Source organism: Crocuta crocuta, unplaced genomic scaffold, assembly GCF_008692635.1.
Source record: "Crocuta crocuta isolate KB4526 unplaced genomic scaffold, BGI_CrCroc_1.0 scaffold343, whole genome shotgun sequence".
NCBI lineage: Eukaryota > Metazoa > Chordata > Mammalia > Carnivora > Hyaenidae > Crocuta > Crocuta crocuta.
The window spans coordinates 715,739-741,931 of NW_027532679.1; the positions used below are offsets into that span (position 1 = coordinate 715,739).

The 26,193-nt window shown below is 42.4% G+C and overlaps 1 protein-coding gene across 1 annotated transcript; it reads right to left on the reverse strand.

The window, feature by feature from the left end:
• Window positions 1–10,342: 10,342 nt before the first annotated feature.
• LOC144245402 (methylosome subunit pICln-like) lies at window positions 10,343–15,072 on the reverse strand. Its single transcript, XM_077780795.1, is given in 4 exon segments — window positions 10,343–10,411; window positions 10,583–10,898; window positions 10,900–11,022; window positions 14,963–15,072. Coding segments are annotated over 4 exon segments (618 nt in total).
• Between the last annotated feature and the right edge of the window lie 11,121 nt (window positions 15,073–26,193).

Consider the following 26,193-nt stretch of genomic DNA (forward strand, 5'->3'; position numbering starts at 1 on the left):
TGAATTCCTCAGGTGTGACAGAAACAAGCCAGGTGGCGAATGGACTGCATAACTGTTTTTAAAAAGGTAAGGGCAGAACAGACCTTGGATTCTCATGAAGAAAATCTGCTGTGATCTAAGGTGAAGCCTTCATTTGGAAATGCTTCTGATGTGTTAAAAAGTAGAATAGTAGCTAACATGTAGCACTATGCCCCTAGCACTGTCTCAGGCACTTTATGTACATCATCTCAATGAATCTTTCCCATTGCAACTGGCTCAGAGTACATCTGGTCAGTTTCCATGGCTCAGAGGGCATTTTCTGACATAAATGAACATTTTGGTTCCTACTTAAAGTTTAACTTTACCTGTTCAGAAACAAGGTCTGTTAATTATTACTGTTATTGTTATTACTATTTTTTAAGTAGGCTCCATGGCCACCGTGGGGCTTGAGCTCCCCACCCAGAGATGAAGAGTTGCATGCTTTACCAACTAAGCCAGCTAGTTGCCCCTCTTCATTTTTTTTTAAGTGGTGATCTCTGAACACTTGTAATTTCCTTCTTTGTCATGATAGACTTTTTTTTGCCGGAGTGTAGCACATTCAGAAAACGCACTAATCATAAATATAGCGGAATTGGTGAACTAGTGAACATACTCAGGTAACCAGGTGGATAGGACATGACAGCAACTCAGAAGCCCCCTTCATGCCCCATCCCCAAGGTAACCATTATCCTGACTTCTAATGTAGGATAGTTTTTTTTAAGTTTATTTATTTTGAGAGAGCGTGCACGTGCAAGAACGAGTGGGGGAGAGGCAGAGAGAGGGAGAGAGAATCCCAAGCAGGCTCCACGCTGGTCAGCACAGAGCCTGGCACAGGGCTCCAACCCAAGAACCGTGAGATCATGACCTGAGACAAGATCAAGAGTTGGCTGCTCAACTGACTGAGCTACCCAGACTCAGATTTTTAAAAAGTAATTAGCTTTTATTGTTTTTCAACTCAATTTATTGGGCAAGCATTACAGGCTTGGTGCTGAGGATTCAAGCAGTGGAAGAGGAAACAGCCCTGCCCCATGAAGCTTACCCTGTGACAGGAAAGACAGACTGTAAATCAGTGATTGCAAGGGTTTACCATGCTGCGTGTTAGGGAAGTGGAGGGATGAGGCTATGCAGGCAGACATAGTAACTGCTTCTTAGGAAAGCTTATCTCGGGGCGCCTGGGTGGCTTAGTCGGTAAAGCATCCAACTTTCGCTTAGGTCATGATCTCGCGGTTCATGGGTTCGAGCCCCACGTCGGGCTCTGTGCTGACTGCCAGCTCAGAGCCCGGAGCCTGTTTCAGAGTCTGTGACTCCCTCTCTCTCTGACCCTCCCCTGCTCATGCTGTCTCTCTCTCTCCTAGAAATAAATAAAAAAACATTTAAAAAAATTAAAATGTGTTTAAAAAAAAAGGAAAGCTTATCTCCTTAGATACAATTAGGTAAAAGGGTAAAAACAATAAATGTCATACAGATCAGTAAAAAGTTGCATTAGAATACCAACTTGGGTTCTGTTTTTAACACTATGAACATGAGGACCATTTCATGCTTCCATAAGTTAAGATGGATGTGGGATGCAGAGGGAGAACATTGTCATTGGAGTGGAGTCAAATTTACCAAACCTTATAAGGCTCCCACTAAGCCCCAGGGGAAAGACACATGAAGTGTACTGCAAACACTGCAAAATAAAATGAGTGAGTTTTTCTGTGAGTAATGAAAAATGCTGGAGTCCTTCCCTCCCCTCCCCTCCCCTCCCCTCCCCTCCCCTCCACACTCATTCATTTGTTTAATTGATTGTTTCTTTTGAGAGGGAGGGAAGGAGAATTCCAAGCAGGCTCTGCACTATCAGCCAAAAACCTGACAGCAGGGCTAATCTCATGATGAGATCATGACTGGAGCCGAAATCAAGAGTGTGTCCCTTCTTTTCATTTTATTATTATTTTTTTTAAAGAAATTCTTTTTTTTTAAGTTTATATTGAGAGAGAAGAGAGAAAGAATCCCAGGCAGGCTCCGCCCTGTCAGCATAGAGCCCAGAGGCGGCTCGAACTCCTGAACTGTGAGATCATGACTTGAGCCGAAACCAAGAGCTGGATACTTAACTGATTCAGCCACCCAGGCACCGCCCCTTCTTTTCATTTTAATACAGACATTGTAATAATGATTTTAGTTGATTAAGATGGGCCCACTCACCTATATAGGTTTAAAACAAAATGTTTTTGGAGTAGATGAGCTTCTAGACAGATTCTAAAGCAGGAGAAAGTTGCATAGGTGACATGAACACTTCTGGTTTGGGCCCCTTAAGCCTCTGTCTCTGATGTAACTGTCTAATGTCAGATTTCTATATGAGAAAGGTTTCTTTATTTTTAAGTCAAACCAGCCTACTGTGAATTCTGTTTACATCAGATATATCTGTTATGGAGTCACAAATACATTGGTTGGAAGACAAGAAATATTTGTAGGTAAATCACACTTTTGCACTGAAGCAAAAAAATTTTTTATCACACTTTTGCACTCAAGTAAAAATTTTTTTATGTTTGTTCAGTAGGGGCTTGAATGAATCATTATATTCACTTACGGCCCAAGGAGACTCATAAAAATTCCACTCTGTAAAGTAAGGGATGGCAATATTAATATCAAACAAAGTGGAATTTAAGGAACAGACATTAAATAAAACTAAATTTATGTGTGAATACACATATGGAGGAACACGTTCTGTAGTCAATTTGAGAACATTTCTAAACCTCCTGAGGGTCATCTATAAATTCCAAGTATCTGTAGTGGACCCCAGAGTAAGAAATTCTGATTTAAATGATTTAAGTTCATTTATCTCTCTGGCCACAGTTCTTTGTTCTTTCCCTATATCCATGTCCTCTGCAACGTGACTTTGCAGTTCCTCTTATTAAGAAGTGGAGTCGGGGCTCTGTCGGTATGGAGCCTGCTTGGGATTCTCTCTCTCTCCCCCCCTTTCTCTGCCCCTCCCCTGCTCACATGTACCTGTGTGTACTCTCTCCTTCAAAATAAATAAATAAAAACTTAAAAAGAAGTGGAGTCTCTTCTGATCTCTTGAATTTGGGTTGGCTTTGTGACTTCTTTAACCAGTAGGATGTGCCAGCACTGACAGTTTGCAGTTTGCAGCCCTAGGCCTGTGTGCTTCCCCTTTCTTCCTTACACCTCTGCTTTTGCCATGTAAACAAGCCCAGGCTAGTGTGCTGGAGGATAGACACCATGTGGAAGGACTGGGGGCCCCCAACTTACATCCAGCCAAACCGTAGACATAGCCCAGCTTAGATCGACACAACTATCTACCCAACCAAAAACTGATGATAGAAGCATGAATGAACTCTGTTGAGACTATAAAAAACCACCACAACTGACCTATAGACTCATGAAGAGTAGTAAGTTCTTACTGTGTAAGCCTCTGAGATTTGAGGTGGTTTGTTATATAATAACAGCTGTGATAAATACCTATCTGTTCCAAATGTCTGTATGAATATGTAAAATTGACTCTAGCTTTATCACAAAGAAGACCTCAGTAAATTCCCCCAAATAAGAATTATATAGATCACTTTTGGGCTGCCAGGGTGGCTTAGTTGGTTAAGCATCCAACTTTTGATTTTGGCTCAAGTCATGATCCCAGGTTTGTTGGGAATGAGCCCTATGTCAGGCTCTGCACCAGGTGTGGAGGCTGCTTTAGATTATCTCTTTCTCTCTCTCCTCCCCCCTGCTCATGCATGAGCACACTCTCCCCCTTAAAAAACAAAACAAAACATATATACACACACACACACATAGGTTTTTAAAATCCTACTGACCTAAAACTAGAAATTTGTTCTTTTTAAAAACAAAGTTTAAATATAACCTAAAAACATAATCTACTTGATAATAGAACACTCCTAACTCTTAGTTGAGAGAAAAAAATCCCTGAAATGGACAGATTTTGTGAGTCAAGTCAAGTGATGAAAAAAACAAGTATCAGAGAAAGGCATAAAGCAAGCAGAGAAAATCAGGAATCCTATGTAGAAATGTGCTGGATCATTCCATTGCCCACTTGCTTGATCAGAAACTACATTTCTCAGAATCCTCCTTTCTTTATGGTTCTGGATTAGAGTTGGTCAAAAGATGAACTTGAGTATTATTTGAGAGTTGGAAATGATGCCCTCACAATCATTTTGGCATCTTGAGAGCTATAATAGTGAGTCAGACACCACAGTAAGGCAGCAGGCATCTAATTCTGACATCTTCTAAGAATAAACAAAAGGGAATTATTAGAGAATATTTTAGCTACCTCAAAGGATTTCTAAGTGGGCCCAAGAACTAAGGTGTTTTTTAAATTTTTTAAAATGTTTATTTTTGAGAGAGAAAGACACAGAGATGAGCAGGGGAGGGGAAGAGAGCAAGGGAGACAGAATCTGAAGCAGGCTCCAGGCTCCGAGCTGTCTGCACAGAGCCCGACATGGGACTCAAACATACAAATCGTGATATCATGACCCGAGCTGAAGTTGGACACTTAACGGACTGAACCATCCAGGCGCTCCAATAACTAAGGTTTTAAAGCTACATGCATTCAGGATGGTACAGCCACAAAAACAGTGCCTCCACCGCTGCAGAACTGTTTAGTGGAAAGATCACCCATGATGCTATGGACTCAATACAGGGCCCATTGTAGCTGCTCTATAAAGGCCAGATGTCTGCATTATGCTTTCTAGAATATGTACTCTCTCAGTCTTTGGCCACTTCCTCACATTGTTTTCTTTCTTACCTGAATCATGGTTATAAATTATTGGCAGAAATGTCATCGGATTTGAACCTCAGCTATTAAGGGTGTCTGGAACTGTACTTGTTAGGTTTCTGTACTCTTAAAGCAAGCCCATGTCCTCCAGCCAGAGGCTGCTCGTCCTCCAGCCAGAGGCTGCTGTGAACACATAACTGAGTGGGTTGGGATCATTACTTGTGGCAGCAAGGGAATACACACATCATAAGAAACAATGGGAACCCTCCATAAGAGGGTGTTAGAACCTATTCTAGGATTTGGCCTTTGGTTGGGTGACCTGTGGAGGGCCTGAGGAAGCAAGGTTCACTCTACATAGGATGCCATCTGAAAGTGGGGGTGAGGGGAATTTTGTGATTTAATATCTCAACAGTTTAGAGATAGGCAAACTAGAGTGAGAAAAAAGGTATAATTGGTAAAAAATTAACAATCACTTATTTAAGAGAGGGAGATGTTTGGTATTTTGTGGGTGGCAACAGCGACCTTAGTTTTGTCTGTGCTTAGACAAAATTATGGTGTGGACTTGCTTTATCTCATTTAATCATGGTCTCGGAGCGACCTTGTCTAAGCTGGTATTCTGTGAGATGGTTTATGTCCAACAGAAGAACAATATAGCTTAGTGTCGAATGCCTGGCCAGCTTCCGAATGTCAGGAAGAAATGCTCTTTTCTTCCTCAAGTACAACATAAAAGGGAATTGGAGTGGCTGCTGGGTAAGCAGATTTATTTATTTGCCCCAGGTATCATCATACTTAATGGTGAAACTGGTGTTTCCCACCAAAGTCAAGTATGCCCACTATCCAGGATCACTTAATATTTCCCAAAAGTTTAGTGAAAGCAGTAAGACAAAATGAAATAAGAGAAAAATCTTCAGAAAGGAGGAGATAAATTATTACTTGGATATAATTGCCTACCTGGGCATTAAAGAAAAGCAACCAAAAAATTATTAGGAGTAAGAAGTGTTGAACAAGTCTGTTGGTTACAAAATCAGTACACAAAAATCAATGTTTATCTTTTAAATCAACAAGTATCAGTTAGAAAGTACAATTTAAAAAAGGCATTAAGATAGAGGCTAAAATATAAGATATCTAGGAATAAACTTGACATAAGAAAAGTATGCAGGACCCATATAAATAAAACTAAAACTTCACTGGGGATGCAAAGTCTTAAATAAATTGTAGGGCATACCACATTCCTGGATGGCATCTCAATAATTCTGCCATTTCAATTCTAATAAAAATGTCAAAAGTATTTTTTTAACTAGACAATATAATTCTAAGGTCACCTGGGAAGATTAATAAAAGGCTGAAGAATTTTTTGGAAGATTGAAGGGTGACTTACACTGTTAGAAAGAAAGATTTATTATCAAAGTAGCATGATTCTTGCATAAGAATAAAACTAGCCCCCAAACAGGCTCAAGTATATACATTTGGTAGAAGATAAAGGTGGAGTTTAAATATTCTTATGCTTCTGCTTGAAATATAGAAAGCTGTTAAGCTGATCTAATAATGAGGAGATGACAGATAAACTATAAAATCCTTCCTTTGGTTGAGCTTGGGAGGAAGATGAGGTTGTGAGGCCACCGAATAACCTGATTCAGAAGAGAAACAAATCCCCCTCAGCTGCGATGGGCTTCGCCACCTCTGGGCTCTGACGGACCACAGAAAGCCAAGCCACCTCCACTGTCCATGTGGGTAGGAAGAAACCAGCTCTAAACTGTACCACTGTCTACATACATCTGTGCTAGAGTGTAAATCAGGAATTGCGGAGGTAGCCAAGGAATTCACACTCAGCTGTAACCTTTCTCACAGACTTCCACCAGGTGCTCACAAGAAACACTGGGGGCAGGAGTCTGGTTCTCTCCAGCCCACCTTGGAGGTACAGGTAGGGGAAAGGCAATTAATTAAGGGCTGTTGGGACACAAAGTGCCATGTACTTCCTGGATTCTTCTCGCTTAGGAATCAAAAGTCTTAAGCTACCAGGGGCAGAGCAGTACTTGCTTACAGGGCTTCAAGTGCTGTGGCACACAAGGCCCTGCCCACTCCACTGGACATGTAGACTAAAGCTTCAAGTCTCCAGGGTGGCGAAGTCTATTACTCCCAAGGCAGCAGACGGAGATGCATGGCTCAATAGCTGCATGAAAGGCGTTTGATAAAATTGAACATCCATCTGTGATTAAAAACTCTCAGCAAACTAGAACTTTCTCATTCGATAAAGGATATCTACGAAAACCTATAGCTACCATCATCTTTAATGGGAGAGACTGAACCTATATATCCTGATGTATCCATACGATGGAATACTACTCATCAATAAAAAGGATGAAGTACTGATACAAGCAACAACATGGATGGATCTCAGAAGCATCATGCTATGTGCAAGAAGGCAGACTCAGAAGGCTATAAACTGTTCGTGTTGGGTAGATAATCAGGAAAAGGCACATCTATGGGGACAGCAAACAGATCGGTGGTTGCCAGGGGGCCAGGGTGTGGGACTCACTTGACAAGAGTGCACAAGTGAACTCTGTGGGATGATGGTGGTGACTACACACCTCTGTATGTTTGTGAAAATTCATAGAGCCTTACCCTTAAAAAGGATAAATTACACCTGAAGAAGCCGGACATTTAAGAGCATGGTTCAGGAAGAAAGTATTGTGCTATACTCAGTGCCAAAATAATTGCTAAACCATCTGAAGAAAAGTAACTTTTGATTTCTCACGTCATAAGATAAATTTTAATCGATTAGAGATATGAATGAAAAAATCAAACCATTAAAAACTTAGAAACATGCAGGAAGTATAGGTAGTGAATACATAGGGGATAAAAGCCTAAAGCACAACAAGGAGGTGAAGACCTTAACAGTGAGGATAGTGATTACAAGAGGTAGGAGGAGTGTGTCCTTGAGAAAGGACCTTTGGCAGGAATCTCTTTTCTCTCTCACTCCCCCCACCCTGTCATCTTCCCTCTTTCCCTCCCCTCCCCTCTCTATCTCCATCTCAATAACGCGGATGACAGTTACATGGACAGTTGTCAAGATTATTTATCACTGTGCAGCCTTCTGTATATGTGCCATATTTTATAATAGAAAAAAAGGGTAAAATTGGGGTCCAAGTGTAATTTTCTACATTTTACAATGTAGAGGATTTAGGCACAGAGAGGCAGAGTCCATTGAAGATTAATTTCTCCCGTTTCCTCGCCCAATTCTCCATTCCCAGTCCAATGCTCTGCCAGCCAAAGCAGTCACATTTTATGGAACAAGTTAGCAGACTCTGAACCTTATAGACCAAGGCCAGTTTGAAAGGACCTAGGTTACAGATATGTGATGTTTAATAAAAAATGAACAAACAGTGAAATCTGAGTGTTGGAATGGAAAAAGCCTTTTAAATATCAAAGTAAAGACAGAAGCCATAAAGTAAAAGATCAGTAGATTTCATTACTCTCGTGTTAAAAATGACATACAAATTTTAAAGTATTAAAGCAAAATCAAAAGACAATATGCAATTGGGGAAAATGTTTTTTAAATACATGGAAAAAATACATAGAAAATAAAATACAAGGCAGATAACAGGTTAATATTTTTGATCTACAAAGAGCCCTTAAAATCAATAAGACTAATATCCCAATAGAAAAGCAGGCAAGGAATATGAATTGGCCATCTTTAAGGGAAGAAATACATATTTTTAATAAGCATTTAAAAATATTCATTCTGGGGCACCTGGGTGGCTCAGTCGGTTAAGAGTGTGACTCTTGATTTTGCCTCAGATCATGATACCAGAATCATGGGATCAAGCCGTGTTGGGGTCTAGGCTGAGGATGAGGCCTGCTTAAGATTCTCTCTCTCTCTGCCCCTCCCCTGCTCATGCTCTCTTTCTCTCTCAAATAAAAAATAAATTTAAAAAAACATAGTCATTCTCTCTAGTAATCAAATCATCGTACATTAAAAGTGTCATACATTCAACTGTTCAGGATTAGAGAAAATGGAAACATCTAGTATGGAGAAGCTGTAGAGAAAAGAGCACTCTGAAGTATGTGGCTGGAGAGCAGTTCAGCAACATTAACAAGAGCATCAAAAGTTATGTATTCTCTGATTTAACAAATTATGCACAGGGGTGCCTGGGTGGCTCAGTTGGTTAAGCATCTGACTTCAGCTCAGGTTGTGATCTTGTGGTTTGTGAGTTTGAGCCCTGCATCGGGATCTGTGCTGACAGCCTGGAGCCTGGGGCCCGCTTTGGATCTGTGTCTCCCTCTCTCTCTGCCCCTCCTGTGTTCTCTCTCTTTCTCTTTCTCTCTCTCTCTGTCTCTCTCTCTCTCTGTCTGCTTCTCTCTGAAAAATAAGTAAACATTTAAGAAATTAAGAAACAAACAAATTACGCACAAAGATATTTATAATAGTGGTGCTTGGAAATGACCTGAGACATTGCAATGAAGGGGAGCTGGCTAGGTTGTGCTATTTTTGTGAACCTGGGCATTTTCTAGCCGAAATGGTACCTTTGTGTGATGTAGGAGAAAAGGCTCCTCTTACTCCAGGGAGACCTCACCACATGCCAGTCCCATGGCTTCTGCAGGCAGCGGCTTATATATTGGACACCAAGGCTCTGATAATGTACAGTGTGATGCTATAGTATATAGCCATTAAAACACATGTTTGAATAATTTTGAATGACATAAAGATATGTTCACAATATGCCATTAATGACATAAAACATATGAAGCCCCAAGAGTAGTTTCTGGAATGTAACAAAAGCCATTCCTTTATTTATTTACGTATTTATATATGTATATATTTTTATAGAAAACCTAGATTTACTTGTTAAACTCTTAAAAGACAAAACAGTTATCATCTGAAGTACTCTGAGGACTTCATTCCAATTTCACTTGTTATGGAAATTGACGTAAGAAAGTTAGAAATGTATATATATATAACCTAAGAGGTTATAACCAAACATTCTGGTGAGACATGGTGAAAGGCGGAAGAGCTAGTCAGAAGCACTTGTTAGTGGTAGTAAATGAGGTTGTGATGTTTCCCAAAGGGCTCCCTAAAGATGCTTGAATGAATTTATCTGGGTCCCAAATTAGTAATCAGACCCTTCCCCCTGTGGAGAATGAGCAGAGGCCAGGATTTCTCTGAGACCTTGTCTTTTTAAGGGGTATGGAAATCCTTAGCTTCTAAAGGGGTGTATCTTAGACTCAGCCTCCCTCCTTCCCATCCGGTGTATCTGCACCTGCACATTCTCATCACGTAGGCCTGCTGGGTTACAGAAGATACATACAGTGGAAGAAGGGACTATAGGCCTACTCAGAGAGTACCTATACCCAGAAGGTTTGGGGGTACATGATAAACTACAAAGACCCTCTTGGTCAAGCCTATTTGCCTTTGTTAATAAAGGCCATAGCATCCAATGCTCATGGCAACTTTTTGCCTCAGTATAATCTGCCTCTAAAAAGAACTGGTTCAGGTAGCTTTTGGAGAAGGACAAAGACTGTCATCAACAGCCACTCCATAGTAGAAGAGGCACCAAGTTCTTTCCTACAGTCATGTGCAGAATCCCACAGCAGAATAAATCATCCTCAGAGATCAACAGCTGCATATTCAAACTGACCAGCAACTGCTGGGGCAGTACTGACCTCTATCCCCTCTTCATAATCTCATTGAATCTTCGATCCGGACTCCAGCCGTTTATACTGGCTGCTCACAGACTGAGAAAGCGTACCTTCTTATCTCTCCAGTGTGGCTTGGCCTTCCACTGTTCAGGGGGGTAGTCCTGCTTCACAGGTACAAAATGCAGGGATGTCTCCCTGCCCTTGCTCATATGCTTCCAAATCATACTCTTCTCCATGGTAGTCATCTGAGTCTTCATCCTCAGGATCTGGATGCAAAGCCTGGCATTCCCACAGTGCAGCGAATATTGCCTCCAGTGTTGGTTTACCACTAAGCACAAATCTAAATTGAGCAATAGGTTCAATATCATCATCGCTGCCTTCTTCTCTTCCTCCTTTTTCTTCTCTTATTTCTCCTCCTCCTCCTCCTCCTTCAACAGATTCTTTGGATTCTTCTCCATATTTGGCATTCACCCAAACATACAAATGCTCCTGTGGATAGGCGTTTAAGTCCCTGGATACCACATTCCATCGAGAATCCTAATCCAGAGCCATTTGACCAAGTCAGGTGGCTCTCAGCAATACAAAGGGTGCTGGTGCCAAGGTCCTTGCTGGTCAGCACAGCCTTGCTATCTATCTGGCTGCTGCTGCTGGAGCCCCCCAGCAGAGCAGGAAATTTTTGAGGAAGCTCACTGGGCAGGGAATGTCCTCACACAGATGGGGAGGTAGCTGAAGCACAGCCATCCAGCTGCTCACCTCATCCTGCCCCAGTAAAAGCTATTATTTTAAAGGTAAAGTTTTAAGTTGTGTACACAAGCCCAACTTAACGGAGTAATATATGCATAGAAAGAAAACTAGAAGAAAAATTAGTAAGATATATACCAATATTTTAAGAATATTTTATCTGGCTGGCAAGATTATAGACAAATTTTTTAAAAGTTCTTTTTCATGTTTATTTTTGAAAGAGAGAGAGTGTACGAGTGGGGAAGGGGCAGAGGGAGCCGGAGACACAGAATCTGAAGCAGGCTTCAGGCCATGAGCTGTCAGCACAGAGCCTGACATGGGGCTCGAACTCGTGAACTGTGAGACCATGACCTGACCTGAGGTTGGATGCTTAACCGACTGAGTCACCTCAATGGGCAACTTTCATACTCATTTTTTGCGTTTTTCTATACTTTCGATATTTTCTAGGTGGAATATATATTATCTAGGTGATTAGAAAAAGAAAATAGTAAAATCCAAAATATATCTCATTTAAAGGGCTGACTGAGGAGGAATGTGTGATTTTGACTACTTTCATTACTTTGAGTTTTCACATAAAAGCTGAAGCCTTATGGATAGAGAGAAAAATCAGTGGAGAGCAACTGTCTAGAAGGGCACTTAGTGATAGGAGTGGAATGACCACACTACAATGTGGAAATGAGCCAAGCCCGTGTGACACAGGCCTTTGACATGCAGGTTGTAACCTGAGTAAAACTGTCTTCTGACCCAGCCCTGCTCGGCACAGATGTTAGGGGTCTAAAGAAAGCTTGGCATGGGGCAGAGAACAGATGGAGAACACTGTGGGAAGTCCCTATGTCCTCCACGCAGTGTTTAAGGCGGGGAGATAAGGAGAGCAATCTTTTTGGAGCTCATGCTTAAGCCTGAAGTGACTTTATAACATGGCTAGTTACCTCTTTTATTTTATTTTAAAGCTTATTTATATATTTTAAGAGAGAGGGAGAACACGCACACGCAGGGGAGGGGCAGAGAGAAAGAGAGAGAGAGAATCCCAAGCAGGCTCTGAGCATTCAGGACAGAGCCTGATGCAGGGCTTGAACTCACGAACCGTGAGATCATGACCTGAGCCAAAGTCGGACATTCAACCAACTGAGCCACCCAGGCGCCCCTAGTTACCTCTTTATATCTGAGTTCCCTGTTCTGATAGGGTGTGGGGTGCAAATGAAAGTGTTAAATGTGGCATGTCCTTAATGGTTTGTTTTCCCTTAAGCCAATGGTAGTAATTACCAGTGTTAATGGGGGAGAGAAAGCCCAAGACTGAGTGAAATAATTAGATGTTTGTGTCCCTAAAACTGAGCTTAATACTTACCCCCACTCCTCTCTGCTTTCTTCTCTAATATTTTCCTGCACTGTTAACAACCCCCCAGGGGCCCCTCGCAGGCTTCAGAACAAAGTTTAAACTCTTCATCTGGGCACAAAAAGACCTGCTTTTCAGTCTAGCATCTTCCCTTGTCACCACATCCTCCAACCATACCAAATTAGCTTTGGCTCTCTTAAACACGTATGGTATGTTAGTTCATGTCTCTGGGCAGTTATAGTCTTACTAATATTATCAAATGCCTACTGTGTGCCAGGCACTGTGTTGAATGTATTAGCCTGTGCCTCTTACCAATCCTACCTTATCCCCATTTTATGAATGAGAAACCTGAGGTTCAGAGACAGTAAATGATTTGCCTAGAATCACACAGTGAGTAAATGGTAGAGTCAGAATTTAAACACAATTGTTTAACTGCATTATTGAGGTATGACTGACATAAAAATACTAATCAATACTTGATGTATACAACTTGATGTGTTTGGAGATAAGTACACACCTGTGAAACTATTATTACTATCAGTGCCATAAACTAATCCATCACCTTCAAAAATTTCCTCCTGCCCCTGGAACCCAGGTTTGACTCAAAGTTTGAATTTTTTAAAAATTGTGGTAAAATAGATAAAACAGAAAACTTACCATTTTAACCATTTTTAAGTATATGCTTCTGTGGCATTAGGTCCATTTACATTGTTGTACAACTATCATCACCGTCCATTTCCAGAACTTTTCATCTCCCCCACCTGAAACTCTGTACCCATGAAACATAAACTCCCCAGTTCTCCTTCCTCCCAGTTGCTGGAAACCACCATTCTACCTTTTATGAATTGGATCACTTTAGGTATTTCATGTAAGTGGAATCAAACGATGTTTGTCTTTTTGTGATTGGCTCATTTAATTCAGCATAATGTCTTCAAAGTTCATCCATGCTCTATAGTATGTGTCGGAATTTCCTTCCTTTTTAAGGCTGAGTAATATCCTATTGTGTGTATCACAGGTCTAGAATGTCACAGATACTGTGTTTTATCTCATCATACCCCATGGTGTGGCACATGATGTCTTATTTGGCTACTGGTATTTTTAACTTTGATCACTTTTTCTTCTGGGTCCTGCCAGGTGTCTCTACTGTAAAGTCTTTTTGTGATTAACAAGTACCTTGTGAGGAGATACTTTGAAACTACGTAAATCTTGCTTTCCCCATCAGCCTCTTGCCCACTAGATTTTAGCATCCATAGATGTTTCTTGATGAATACGTTTTTAATACAATGGCACCAAACAGTGATTTTCTAACACCATCATCATTTCTTCTTCATTTATTAGTTATCTTTCTGTTGTAAAGAGCTTTCTTGTCTCATTTATTTATTCATCAATTTCTATCAGTATGGATTCATGGGTACTACTCTACCCAATGGGTTATAAGCTGTTAACAATCATTTGTTTATTTTTAAATTTCATTTATTTATTTATTTATTTATTTATTTACTTATTTATATTTATAAAGAGAGAGAGTGAGAGTGTGGGAGCAGGGTAGGAGGCAGAAGGAGAGAGAAAAAGAATCTTAAGCATGTTCCACGTCTCATGCAGACCCTAGGGCTCCATTTCCCAACTGTGAGATCGTGACCCGAGCCAAAATCGAGTCAGACACTTAACCAACTGAGCCATCCAGGCACCTCCATTATTTATTTTAATGCTCAGTATTTCTCAGATTTAGTCAGTGGAAGCCACTCCAAATTGGTTCTTGTGTCCCGTTGACATGTCTTCATCATTGTTGGTGCACTTCCTTACTTTATGACACAAAATGATGGTCCAGGTTCATCTTATTTCCCCCCCGTAGTCAGTGATTTGAAGAGAGCATATTTATTTATAGAATAAATGTTTAGAATGCAAACACTGCTACCTAGGCTGTTTCATGTGCACCCACTAATGTTTAGCGTTGCAGGTTTCAGATTTCACCGCTGGTTCGTCACCGGATCCGGTAGGTGTCACCTACAACAGAAAATATGTGCATTTTATAGCCCAGTAAATGTTAGCTGTAAACCTGGTCCCCTGAGGGAAACCCAAAAGGATCTAGCACTGATACGTGTGACAAGATTGTTTGGTTTCCTTCTCTCAGATACTCAAGGGCTTGCCAGCATGGGAGCTCTGTTTAGAGAGGAAACAGTTTTTACATATTTCTCCTTAACGGTAATAGAAGTGAAACTATTGTTGTAAAGAGACACTGGGTTTAGACTACGCCATATGGCACTGAGAGGCATTCATCACTACAGCTTCCAGTGGCTGAACTCACAATAGCCCATATTTCTGCATTGATGGAGAATTAGCCCTTGCCTGCCAGGAAACACCCATAGTAGCAGCTCTTCAGAAATGTAATTTAAAATAATTACTAATTAAATGAGAATAAAATAGAGTCCATAATAACAATAATAATCACTGTAGCATTGGTCATTATCCAAGTTACTATTTGGTGGAGCGTTACCTAAGGGAAGACGGCTTGCCAAAGGGGGACGACCCGTGAGGGACCCGCGGCTTCGTCGTTACTGCTGAGGTAAGGAATCGCAACTGCTCTGGGGGCCTTGATAACTACAGACGCAATTTTACATTCCATCCCTATCGCCGATCTCATGTTCTTTTGAGGAACTCACTCACTAATTCCGCAGGTGGCATGCCGTGGAAAACCAAGGGACGGGAACAGCTGCGCCGCATTTGTCAACGGATTTATATCATTGCAGGAAACAACTCAAGCAATCACCTTGTCTTCAGCAAGTGTCACTCTTCTCCCCTTCTGGGGAAAAGCAAGGCCCTTTCGCAAGAGGGTCCCTGTGTGTGTGTGTCTGACACCAAGTGGGTGTAAGTGGGTATGTGGGTTACCGTTAGGGGAGCAGGTTTCAGGTCACAGTGCAAAGTAAAAGGTGGAGGCTGTCTGGGCTAGATCCGGTGTTTCTGGGACTCATTGTCTGTGTGACCTAAAAGAACATGCGTTCTTTACTTATTCATTCATCTGACACATGAGTACCTACTAGGTGCCGGATATCCTACTGGGTACTGGGAATACTGATTAAGACACACATGGGTGCTGCCGTTGGGGATCTGGCAGTGCCCGGGTAGGGAGGAATATACGAATATGGAAGCGTAACAGTGCCATGAGGACAAAAAAGAGAGCACACGAGAGGAGAGCGGTGGGCAGGGGGGTGGGGGTTCTTTGAGACATGACATCTGTGAAGGGCTCTTGAGTATGCCATTTATATCGAGGCCTGAAGTCAAAGGAGTCTTTGGCCAGGCAAACCAGGAGGGAAGAATGCTCCCAGCAAAGAAGGTACTGTGGGCAAAGGCCGTGCATGACAGTGGAGCCTCATGAGTTTGGGGAGCTGGCAGAAGTACACTGTGTACAGAGAGGCACAGGAGTACTGACACAAGGGAGGGGCCCCCTGGCTTCAGGACTTCAGTAGGCTTGAGGAGGGGCCCGGATTTGGTTCTAAGTGCCAGGAGGCAGGGGGTGGAGGGGAAGCTTTGGAGCTCAGCAACGACAGGATGTGGTTTATGTCTGTAAAAGCTCAGTCTAGTTGCTGGTGGAGAGAGGCCTGGAGGGGGCAGGCCCTGGGCTGTCCCAGAGCAGGTAGGAGGTCATTCAGGTAAGAGGACAGCCACTCAGGGAGATGGCAGGGCGTGGTAGGAGGGGACTGATGGGGCATTCATTAGGGCAGTAGACTTGACCGGGTGGCCAGGACTTGAGGTGTCAGGGCTGGTTCTCAGGTCTCTGGCTTGAGCAACTGGATGAACAGATGTGCTGTATGTCAGCAGGGAGCTATCCAAAGACAACTCTATCTGAGGGTTAAAATATTCAGATTTTTTTTTATTGCGGCAAAATATACATAACAACACTTACCATCCTAACCATTGTTACATGTGCACTTCTGTGGCATTCATTCCCATTATGCCACGATCACCACCATCCATCTCCAGAACTTTTCCATCTTGCCCACCTGGAACTGTTCCTATTGCTCAGGGTCTCCACGTCCCCCTCCCGCACCTCCCCGCAGCCAGCATTCTAGTCTGTCTCTATGAATTCGACTGCCCCAGGAACCTCATATACTTACACGATGCTAATCCTTTTGTGACTGGCTCATTTCACTCTGCGTGCTGTCTTCAAGGTTCACCCATGCTGTGGCCTGTGTCAGAATTTTCTACCTCAGGCTGAATAATTCTATTTTATGTATATAGCACATTTTATTTATTCATTCATCCATTGATGGATATTTGAGTTGCCTCCACCTTTTGGCTGTTGTGAGTATTGCTGCTGAGGACATGAGTGTACAAATATCTGTTCGAGTCCCTGCTTTCGTTTCTTTTGGGTAGAAACGAAATTGGTGGATCATGTAGTAATTTTATATTTAACGTATTGAGAAACCACCAAACTGTTTTCTACAGGCTATACCATTTTACATTCCTACCCGCAGTGCACAAAGATGCCAGCTTCTCCACATCCTCACTAACACTTGTCATTTATTTATTTATTTATTTATTTTTAAACTTTAAAAAATGTTTATTTTGAGAAAGAGAGTGGGCATGACTCGGGGAGGGGCAGAGAGAGAGAGAGAGAGAGAGAGAGAGAGAACTCCAAACAGAATCCTTGCTGTCGGCACAGGTACCATCATAGGGCTTGACCCTGCAAACCGGGAGATCATGGGTCTGACACGCTTAATCAACTGAGCCACCCAGCCTCCCCTATTTATTGTTATCATTATTACTTTTTGGATAATCACTGTCCTAATGGGTGTGAAGTAGTATCTCATCTCACTGTGGTAAGACGCTCAGATTTGTAGATGAGGGATATTCATGTGACACTGTCAAGTAAGTGGTTGGCTATACCAGGTGGGGTTTCTGATGAGTGGTCTCCTGGCCCGCGGGTCACTTAAAATTCTGCTGATCTGCAGTGGGCTCTTGTGAATGCCTCACTGTTGCAAAACTTCTATGGTTGTTCTACAGCATCCTATCTCTGCCAGTGAGCCTACTATTTGAGGATGGAAGCATTTGGGCATTTGGATTCACCTCTGGTGAGCAAATGACATTTGGTACCTGGTTCTCCCCTTTCTAGTCCATATTGCAGCTCCAGTGGGAATTAACCAGGAATAACTAACTGAGCTGCGAATAAAAGTGGTGGAAAGGGAATTTATTGCCATGGTCTTGGGAGGTATATCTAGCTGAAGTCAGATAGGTCTGATGATCTTTTAGAGTGAGTGGAAGGCATTTTTGTTTGTTTCTCTTTTTTGTGTGTGTAACAAAGAAAATTCAGCTTTAAAGTGTTTTTCAATTTCTCTCTCAGCTCCCTTTCATTCTCTGATTTCTTCCTCTTAATGGGATAACATAAACCAGTTTTCTGTCGTCTATTATTCATCAAAGCTGTCGATTTACCCTGAACAGAATGAAGGCAAGGGTGTTATTAAAATAAAACAACTTCCAATTGAGCTGCTAATAAATGCTGAAATGCATCCACGTTTCTCCTATTGATTATATCCTGCCGACAAAGGCAAACACAAGCATGTACCGCACGCTGCCTGTGGAAATGAAAGATTTAATTAGATGAAAACCGAATGAGCTGGAAGATCTACTGTGCTCAGCTATCAAACAATTGTTATTCATAATTGGTTGTTTGAAATGTCCCTGCTTCTTGAGCCTTTTTCACTTAAAAAAATTCCCTACCATACATTAAGATGAACATGGTCGTTAGTGAATTTTCCCCTGTGCATTTTACAAGCTCAAGGTTGTGGGCTAGAATGAGCCCTGTCAGGCCATTAATCAGGTATAACAGAACATCTTGAAATTGAGAATTAGCAGGCAAGAACAGGGAAACAGCATGTCTTCTCCATTTCAGGCCCATCTTCAAATGCTGAAGGTGGGAAAAGAGGAGCTGGTGGGGAGGATGTAAGAAGAGGTCCATAAACCCAGAGAGTGGGATTCTTTAGAACTCACTAGCTCTGTAAGTGTGTGCATGTAAAGTTTAATGTCTGGTAAATGCACTCATGTTTAGTGACAAGAGTGTATTAAAGAGTTGGTATTCACTTTGCTAAGAATGTTTCAAGCACCCATCAAGTGGCCTGCTTTTGAAGATAGCTGGGAAAAGAAAAATGGATGGAAATCATTGCCTATGGTAGCCATGTGACAGTTAACCTTTATAGGTCTTCCTTCTTGTACCCCTGAGGCTTTGGTTTCCTCCCTTGCACAGTGGGGATATTAATTATATCTATCTCCTTGATTTGTTGTGGGGATTAAGTGAAATAATGTGGGCAAAGCTTTTAGCACAGTGACTGGGTATATGGGTATACACTAAATGAATGTCAGCTATTTGCAGTAAGAATTCACCTTCCATGTCTACAAGGCTCTGAAGGAAAGATATCATCTCTTCTATTATATTTCCCATAGCATCTTCCTCAGTGCTGAATACCCTGATCTCAGTAAAAATTTTCATCTGAAATGAAAGAAGTGTCAATCTCTCAATCTTTTTTTTTAAGTTTATTTATTTTGAGAGAGAGAGTAAGCGAGCATGCAAGAGTGGGGAAAGGGCAGAGAGAGAAGGAGAGAGAGAATCCCATACAGGCTCTGCACGGACTCTGCACTGACTCACTTATGAGAGGCTCAAACTCATGAACTATGAGATCATAACGGGAGCCGAAACCAAGAGTCAGACCCTTAACCACCTAGGCACCCCAATCTCTCAGTCTTGAGGTTCTCATAGATTTGGGTGGGAGTTGATAATCATTCAACAAATATGTATTTAACATCTTAAATCATTTTGATTTTTAAGGTTATTTATTTATTTTTGAGAGAGGGAGTGAGAGAGAGCAAGCACATGCAAGCCAGAGAGGGGCAGAGAGAGAGGGAGAGAAAGGGAGAGAGAGTATCCCAAGTAGGCTCAGTGCTATCAGTGCAGAGCCCCACATGAGGCTTGATCTCATGAACCGAGAGATCACCACTTGAGCTGAAATCAAGAGTCGGACACTTAACCAACTGAGCCACCCAGGTGCCCCAACATCTTAAATCATTTAAAAAATAATATTTTGTTTTTTCTGATTACAAAAGAAATAACAGCTGCTCCTTGACAGAGGCAATAAGGGTCATGGTTGAGAGGGCAGGTAGTGGAGCCAGATTGTCTGGATGCAGGTTCCTGCTCCCCCAGCCACTGTGTTAGATTAGATGTGTTAAGACCCCATCAAACACTTGCACCAAAGTCTGGCACATAATATGTGTTCAATAAGCTCTAACTAGTACTTAATGAATTATAGTAAAAAACAACTACAGATCACTCATCCTCATGATCTTGCAATAATGATCAATAAATACTTATTGAAAGTGTGTTCTGTGATTAAGCACAGTGCTATGCATTGTGGGGCATCTACTAACATGAGCTCATGTATTGAACTCAGTGCTTTGCACACATCTCATGTAATTCACACAGCAATCCTCTGAGGTGGGCAGTATTATTATCCTTTTTTCTGAGATGCGAAAACAAGATCAGTGATGTCAGGTCACTTCCCAGGTCATATAAGTGGTAAAGGATGGAGCGAAGACAAGGGAATTTGCTCCATGCTATGACTGTTATTCTTCTAAGTAGGCCTCAGATTCTTTCTCAACTTAGTGATTTGGCCATTAGAGCAAAGCTGGCACATGAGACGAAACCCTTCCACATCCCTAGCATGATGCTGCATATTAAACAGGGATGCAAGGAACCCAGGTGGGTTATTCCAAGAAGGCTTTATTGAGCTCCTACCTGTTGGGGCCTAATTCTTTGTGTCGTATTGCACTGAGTTTATGCTATAGTAGAATCTCGGGCTAGATATTTTTTCTTTAATATCTGGCCCCCTATAGTCATTACTTCTGTACAAAAACACCACGGTGTGTTAGTTCTTGTTTCTCAAGTGTAATTTGGAGTCAAGTGGAACAGATAAACAATGTTGATGAGAATATCTCTTACAGACACTGACAGGACTTATCCGTCTAGGAACGAAGAGATAAAGGATGCATAAATGTTTAATTTTTCTTTGCATGTTAATGTAACCACTGAACTCTCTTGGTCCCTGAGCAAATTAATCATCACAAAATGAGAGTAAATGACACACGATCTGTATTGAGCTGTTGTCTTTTGGATCAGCCACCCTTTGGCGCCGAATCATGGAAGAGGCGGGCCTCTGCAGTGGAGTCGCGTGAACAGGTGTGATGGATCTAAGCATATGAGAACGCTCCTTGGAGAGCTCAGGGCCCCAATATTCTAACTTGAGGTCGGTTCTTGGCATGTGTGGGGAGTGAAGGTTCTCTCTCCCTTGTGGAGGAGGTCCAGAGCTGGACTCTGAAGTCCCGACATTAAGGCTAGCTTCTTCAATCCCTAACTGTGTGACTTTTATAAGTCACAGCCTCTCTGAGCTTTATTTGATTCATGAGCAAATCAAACAGTTGTTGGGACGCCTGGGTGGCTTAGTCGGTTAAGTGTCCGACTTTCGCTTAGGTCATGATCTCGCGGTTCGTGGGTTCGAGCCCCGCATCAGGCTCTGTGCTGACTGCCAGCTCAGAGCCTGGAGCCTATTTCAGTCTGTGACTCCCTCTCTCTCTGATCCTCCCCTGCTCACGCTGTCTCTCTCTCTCTCTCCTAGAAATAAATAAAAATATATAAAAAAAATCAAACAGTTGTTGATAATAACTATGTATAGCCTTTTTGTTTTTAATTGTAATAAAATACCCATAAGATAAAAGTTGCCATTGTGCCCATTTTTATTTTAATTTATTTTTTAATATTTTATTTAATTTTTGAGAGAGAGAGATTGAGAGCGTGAGTGGGGGAGAGGCAGAGAGAAGGAGACACAGAATCTGAAGCAGGCTCCTGGCTCTGATCTGCCATCACAGAGCCTGACGTGGGGCTTGAGTCCACAAGCCATGAGATCATGACCTGAGCTGGAGTCAGACGCTTCACTAACTGAGCCACCCAGGTGCCCCCATATTGCCCATTTTTAAATGCACAGTTCAGGAGGCTACTAAACTATGTTTATAATTATAACACTACCGATATTGCCACCATGTGCCCAGTAGAACTGTGGTGTGAAGCAAAGAAACAAAAGGAGGTGAAGATGCTTTCTCAAGTAGCCAAGGCTTTGCTGGCCTCAGTTACTCCTGTACAGGTGCCCTCATCCCCTCTCTGAGCTCTGCTTCCCCACCAGAGGCTTGGATCTCAGAATCCTTTAGTTCTGACATTCTGCAGAAACACTACTTCTGCCCAGCAGAGGTTCCCAAGCCAACAGGGAGGCAAGCCTTCTGTCAAAAGGCTGTGCTTTCTCTAGTGAAGCACCAGCATCATTGTGCACATGGAGGTTTCATCCCTTTTCTGGTCACCCTCTGCAAGGAAGCCACTGATAAAATCTGACTTGACAGTAACTCTGATATATTTATGTCTGTGTCTGTATCCATATCTGTAGTTATATCTATACCCGTATCTATCTTTTATTAGTTTACTTATTAAAAGATGTGTATCTAGCAATGCCTCAATGCCAGGCACCGTTTGAGGTGCTGGGGATATAACCATGAATGAAAGGCAGATCTCCTGCCTTCACAGAGCTTGCCTTTCAGTGAGCAAGGCAGACAGTAAGCCAGTAGATGTATAATAACATGTTAGAAGTGTTAGGTGTAGGCTGGCAGACACCCAGGACTCCAAGATGGCGTCATCCATACCAGCGAAGGGGAAGAAGCTTGTGGATGTGAAGCCAGGAGAGCTACCACGCTGGATACCGATGCAGGATTTCACCCCTGAAGGTGTTGCTGGAGTGTTTCAAAGAGGTTAGTGCGGGTCTTATAAGCAGTCAGTGTGAAGAAAGGGGGTGTCGCTGGGATTTCTATGGTGCTGGCAGTTTACGTGCTTTTCAACTACAGGAATGCAAACATGAGGGGCTAGCAAGTACCACACGAGGGGGCCCGGTAGGAGGTGCATTCAGCATTCCAGACTGTGACCTTTGCCTGGCACCCTGGAATCCTTTTATATCCTAATTCCAAATTAACCTCCAACAAAACATGACTGGTACTTGGACAAAAAGAAAAAAGAAGTAATAGGTGCTGTAGAGAAAAACAATGCCAGGCCAGGAACTAGAGGGTGACAGGGGCTTCTCTTTTAAAAGGACTGGTCAGGGCAGGGCTCCTCAGAGGGGTCACTGAATGAAGGGAGAGGACCAGCCACAGGAAGATACAGGGAAGTGTGCTCCAGGCAGGAGTGGAAGGAAGAACTTCCCAGAGGCCCTAGAGGTTCCTCCCTGCCATGGGTCTGTGACTGTGGCTAACCCAGGGTAGCCATGTTGTGCCCAATTCACGAGTCCCCAGAGACCACCAAGGAGCTGACACCGATGCAAGTACAAAAGGGTCTTTATTACAAGCTCGAGCCGGGGCTCATCCATCTACTGGTGTAGTGGCAGCAGGGTGAAGCCCCAAACAATAGCGAGTAGGGTGTTTATGGGGTAAGGGACGGGGGTGTTACAGTGCACACGTTGTACATATAGCATCATCACATAAGCACCAATTACAATTGTACAACACCCATGGTAATAGCTTTGACCATTCAGTATCTGTGAGCTGTTCATTACTTTTGGCAGGACCCAATCATGACTTTTGAGAATCCTTTGAAAATGACCAATTATGAGGTGAGTTCAAAGGGCCCACATGGGGTTCAGGCAAGCGGTGAGTAATTGGCTAGTTTGTACAAAATAACTGTGTACAGTTCCCAGCCTTGACTCAGACCACAGGAATGTTTTTTGATTAGCTGATCTGAGGGCAGTCTGAGGATGGCTTTAGCCTTGAGCAATCTGAGGCTTTTCCTGGAACTGGGGCTATGTGCAGCCCAAGGTTGCTCTTAATGGAGGCCTTAATCTCAAAATGACGTTACTTAGGCTCTTCAGCCACAGTGCAGAGGGACTCTAGGTTCCTTCTCTTCTCCCTGGGTTTCCATAGATGACAGTATTTTTGAGAGAGAGAGATATAGAGTGTGAGTGGGAGAGGGGCAGAGAGAGAGGGAGACACAGAATCTGAAGCAGGCTCCAGGCTCTGAGCTGTCAGCACAGAGCCTGAGGTGGGGCTCAAACTCACAAACTGCGAGATCATGACTTGAGCAGAAGTCAGACGCTTAACCAACTGAGCCGCCCAGGCCCCCCATAGACGGCAATATTTTAAGAACATCTCCAGGCAGCTGGGAATCAACAATGGGGGAACAGAAGAACTTCTTGGTCCCTCTGGTTAATTTGGCCCTGTGAATGTGCCTCTCTTTGAGCCCCTCTCCTTGGAGGCCAACAGGGCACCCAGCCTCTGCGGGCAGCCGAGTTCTTGTAGTCCCAACCCGGTGCTTGGAAACAACCAAGTCAGGAGCTGCCAAAGAAGGATAAAGTTGCCAATCTCCTTCAAAACAGAGCTGTGAAATTTGGTAATGAGGGGCAACTCTGTTAGCGAGGACATGAGAAATAAACATTTACTGAGGCTTTCTGAAATAATTTTGCAAAATTTATACTTTGGCATTTGTTCACATTACTGGTTTAGCTGCTTTAATGGCAAACAGACTAACAGAGGCTTTGATGAGGCAGAAGGTAGTTTTCCTCTCATCTACAAGTCCGGGCTAGGAGGCAGGCCTGGAAAGTAGAATGGCCCTGTCCCATCCCGTGCGCCCCGGCTGGGGGGTCCCCTCCATCATCTGCCTTGCCACATCCTTGAGTGCTGCTCTGGTCCACTGGGTCACAGGTGACTCACACCGCCCCTTATGAAGGTGTTGAAGCCTGCAGGACAGGGAATGGTGAGGACATGGCCTTAGTTTTAAGGCTGTGACCTTGGAGTTGTAGACATTACTTTCTTTAATGTTGACCAGAAGTAAAATCAATGAACCACTGAAGTAGTATTTCATAAAAGTTTGTTGCGTACACACCAAAAAGATAGTTTGCAAACCAGGGGCCCTGAAACCAGAACGTGGAATGAAGTTCAGACATCTATTGTTAGGAAGCAGCTTGTATGGTGTGGAGGCAGTGACTGTTTCGTCCTCACAGTGATTGGTTCCAAAATTAAAAAGTTCTTAAATGACAGGAAATTGGTGAGTGGAGACCTCATATCCATTTTGGGGTACAATTTAACTTTTGCTTCTGATTTTCAGAGGAACGGAGCAAGAAGTGACCCAGGTCAAGTTAGCCTCGCTTGTCTTGCAAAATAAGCTAAATTAAGCTTTGCTTGTTTGAGTGGTTTGGCTCAGGGAATTTTCAAGTCCTATCTCTGCTTGTGTTTGATTTTGACACAATTGATAATTTTTTTGAATGGGACATATTTATACTAAAACAATTATTGGACTTAAGAATTCTTTTAATTTGATTTTTATTTTAATTCCAGTGTAGTCAGCATACAGTGTTGTATTAGTTTTTGGCGTACAATATAGTGATTCAGTAGTTCTATACATTACTCAGGGCTCATCATAAGTGTACTCTTAATGCGCTTCACCTATTTTACCCATCCCTCCGCTCCCCTCTCCTCTGGTAACCATTAGTTTGTTCTCTACAGTTGAGTCTGGTTTTTTTGGTTTGTTTCTTTTTTTTTTTTACTTTGTTCATTTTTTTTGCTTCTTAAATTCCATGTATGAGTGAAATCACATGGTATTTGTCTTTCTCTGACTTATTTCACTTAGTATTACACTCTCTAGATCCATCCATGTGGTTGTTGTAAGTGGCAAGATTTCATTTTTTTATGGCTGAATAATATTCCTCTGTGTGTGTGTGTGCGCACGTGTGTGTGCGTGTGTGTGTGTGACATTTTATTTATCCATTCATCTATTAATGGACAGTTGGACTGCTTGCATATTTTGGCTCTTGCAAATAATGTTGCACAATTATTGAACTTGTAATTTGGTAGACATTTATCCCCCAAAATTGTTGGTTGTCTGTCTAATATTCAAAGGTAACTGGGCATAGTGTATTTTATCTGGCAATCTTAATTGGCAAGAACCTAGTCATAGAGACACATCTAGCTTCCAGAGTCTGGGAAACTGATCCTTTACGTGGGCAGTGTTGTGTCCAACTACAACCTGGAGTTTTAATTACTAAAAGGAAGAAGGGGAGAATGGATACTGGGGACAGCTAGCAGTCTTTGCCCAAACTTACATGGTCTCATTCATTCATTCATTCTACTAAAATTTATTAAGCACCTACTGTATGACAAGTATTGGATAAATAAAATAGGTAAGGCTCCTGCTGTCAGGGAGCATATTAGTGGAAAAGACAGATAATAACAATTTAAATACATGTAGAATTTCAGGTAGTAATAATGTTATGGAGAAAAATAAGGCAAGTAAAGTTCTAAAGTGTGAGGGGAAAGCTGCTTTTTATTTATTTTTTTAATGTTTATTTATTTCTTTTGAGAGAGGGAGAGAGAAAAAGAGAGCCAGTGAGCAGGAGTAGGGAAGGGGCAGAGAGACTATCCCAAGCAGGCTCCACACTATGAGTGCAGATCCCGACTCGGGGCTCAATGCCACGAATTGAGAGATCACGACCTGAGCTGAAATCAAGAGTCAGGTGCTCACCTGACTGAGCCACCCTGGTGCCCCAGAAAGCTGCTTTATAAATGGGAGGGGTAAGAGAAGCTTCTCTGGAGAAAGGACTTTTGAGTAAAGACCTGAATGAAGTGAGGGAGGAAGCATGTGAAGCCTTGGGGATGAACATGCCGGTCAGAGGGACCAACTAAT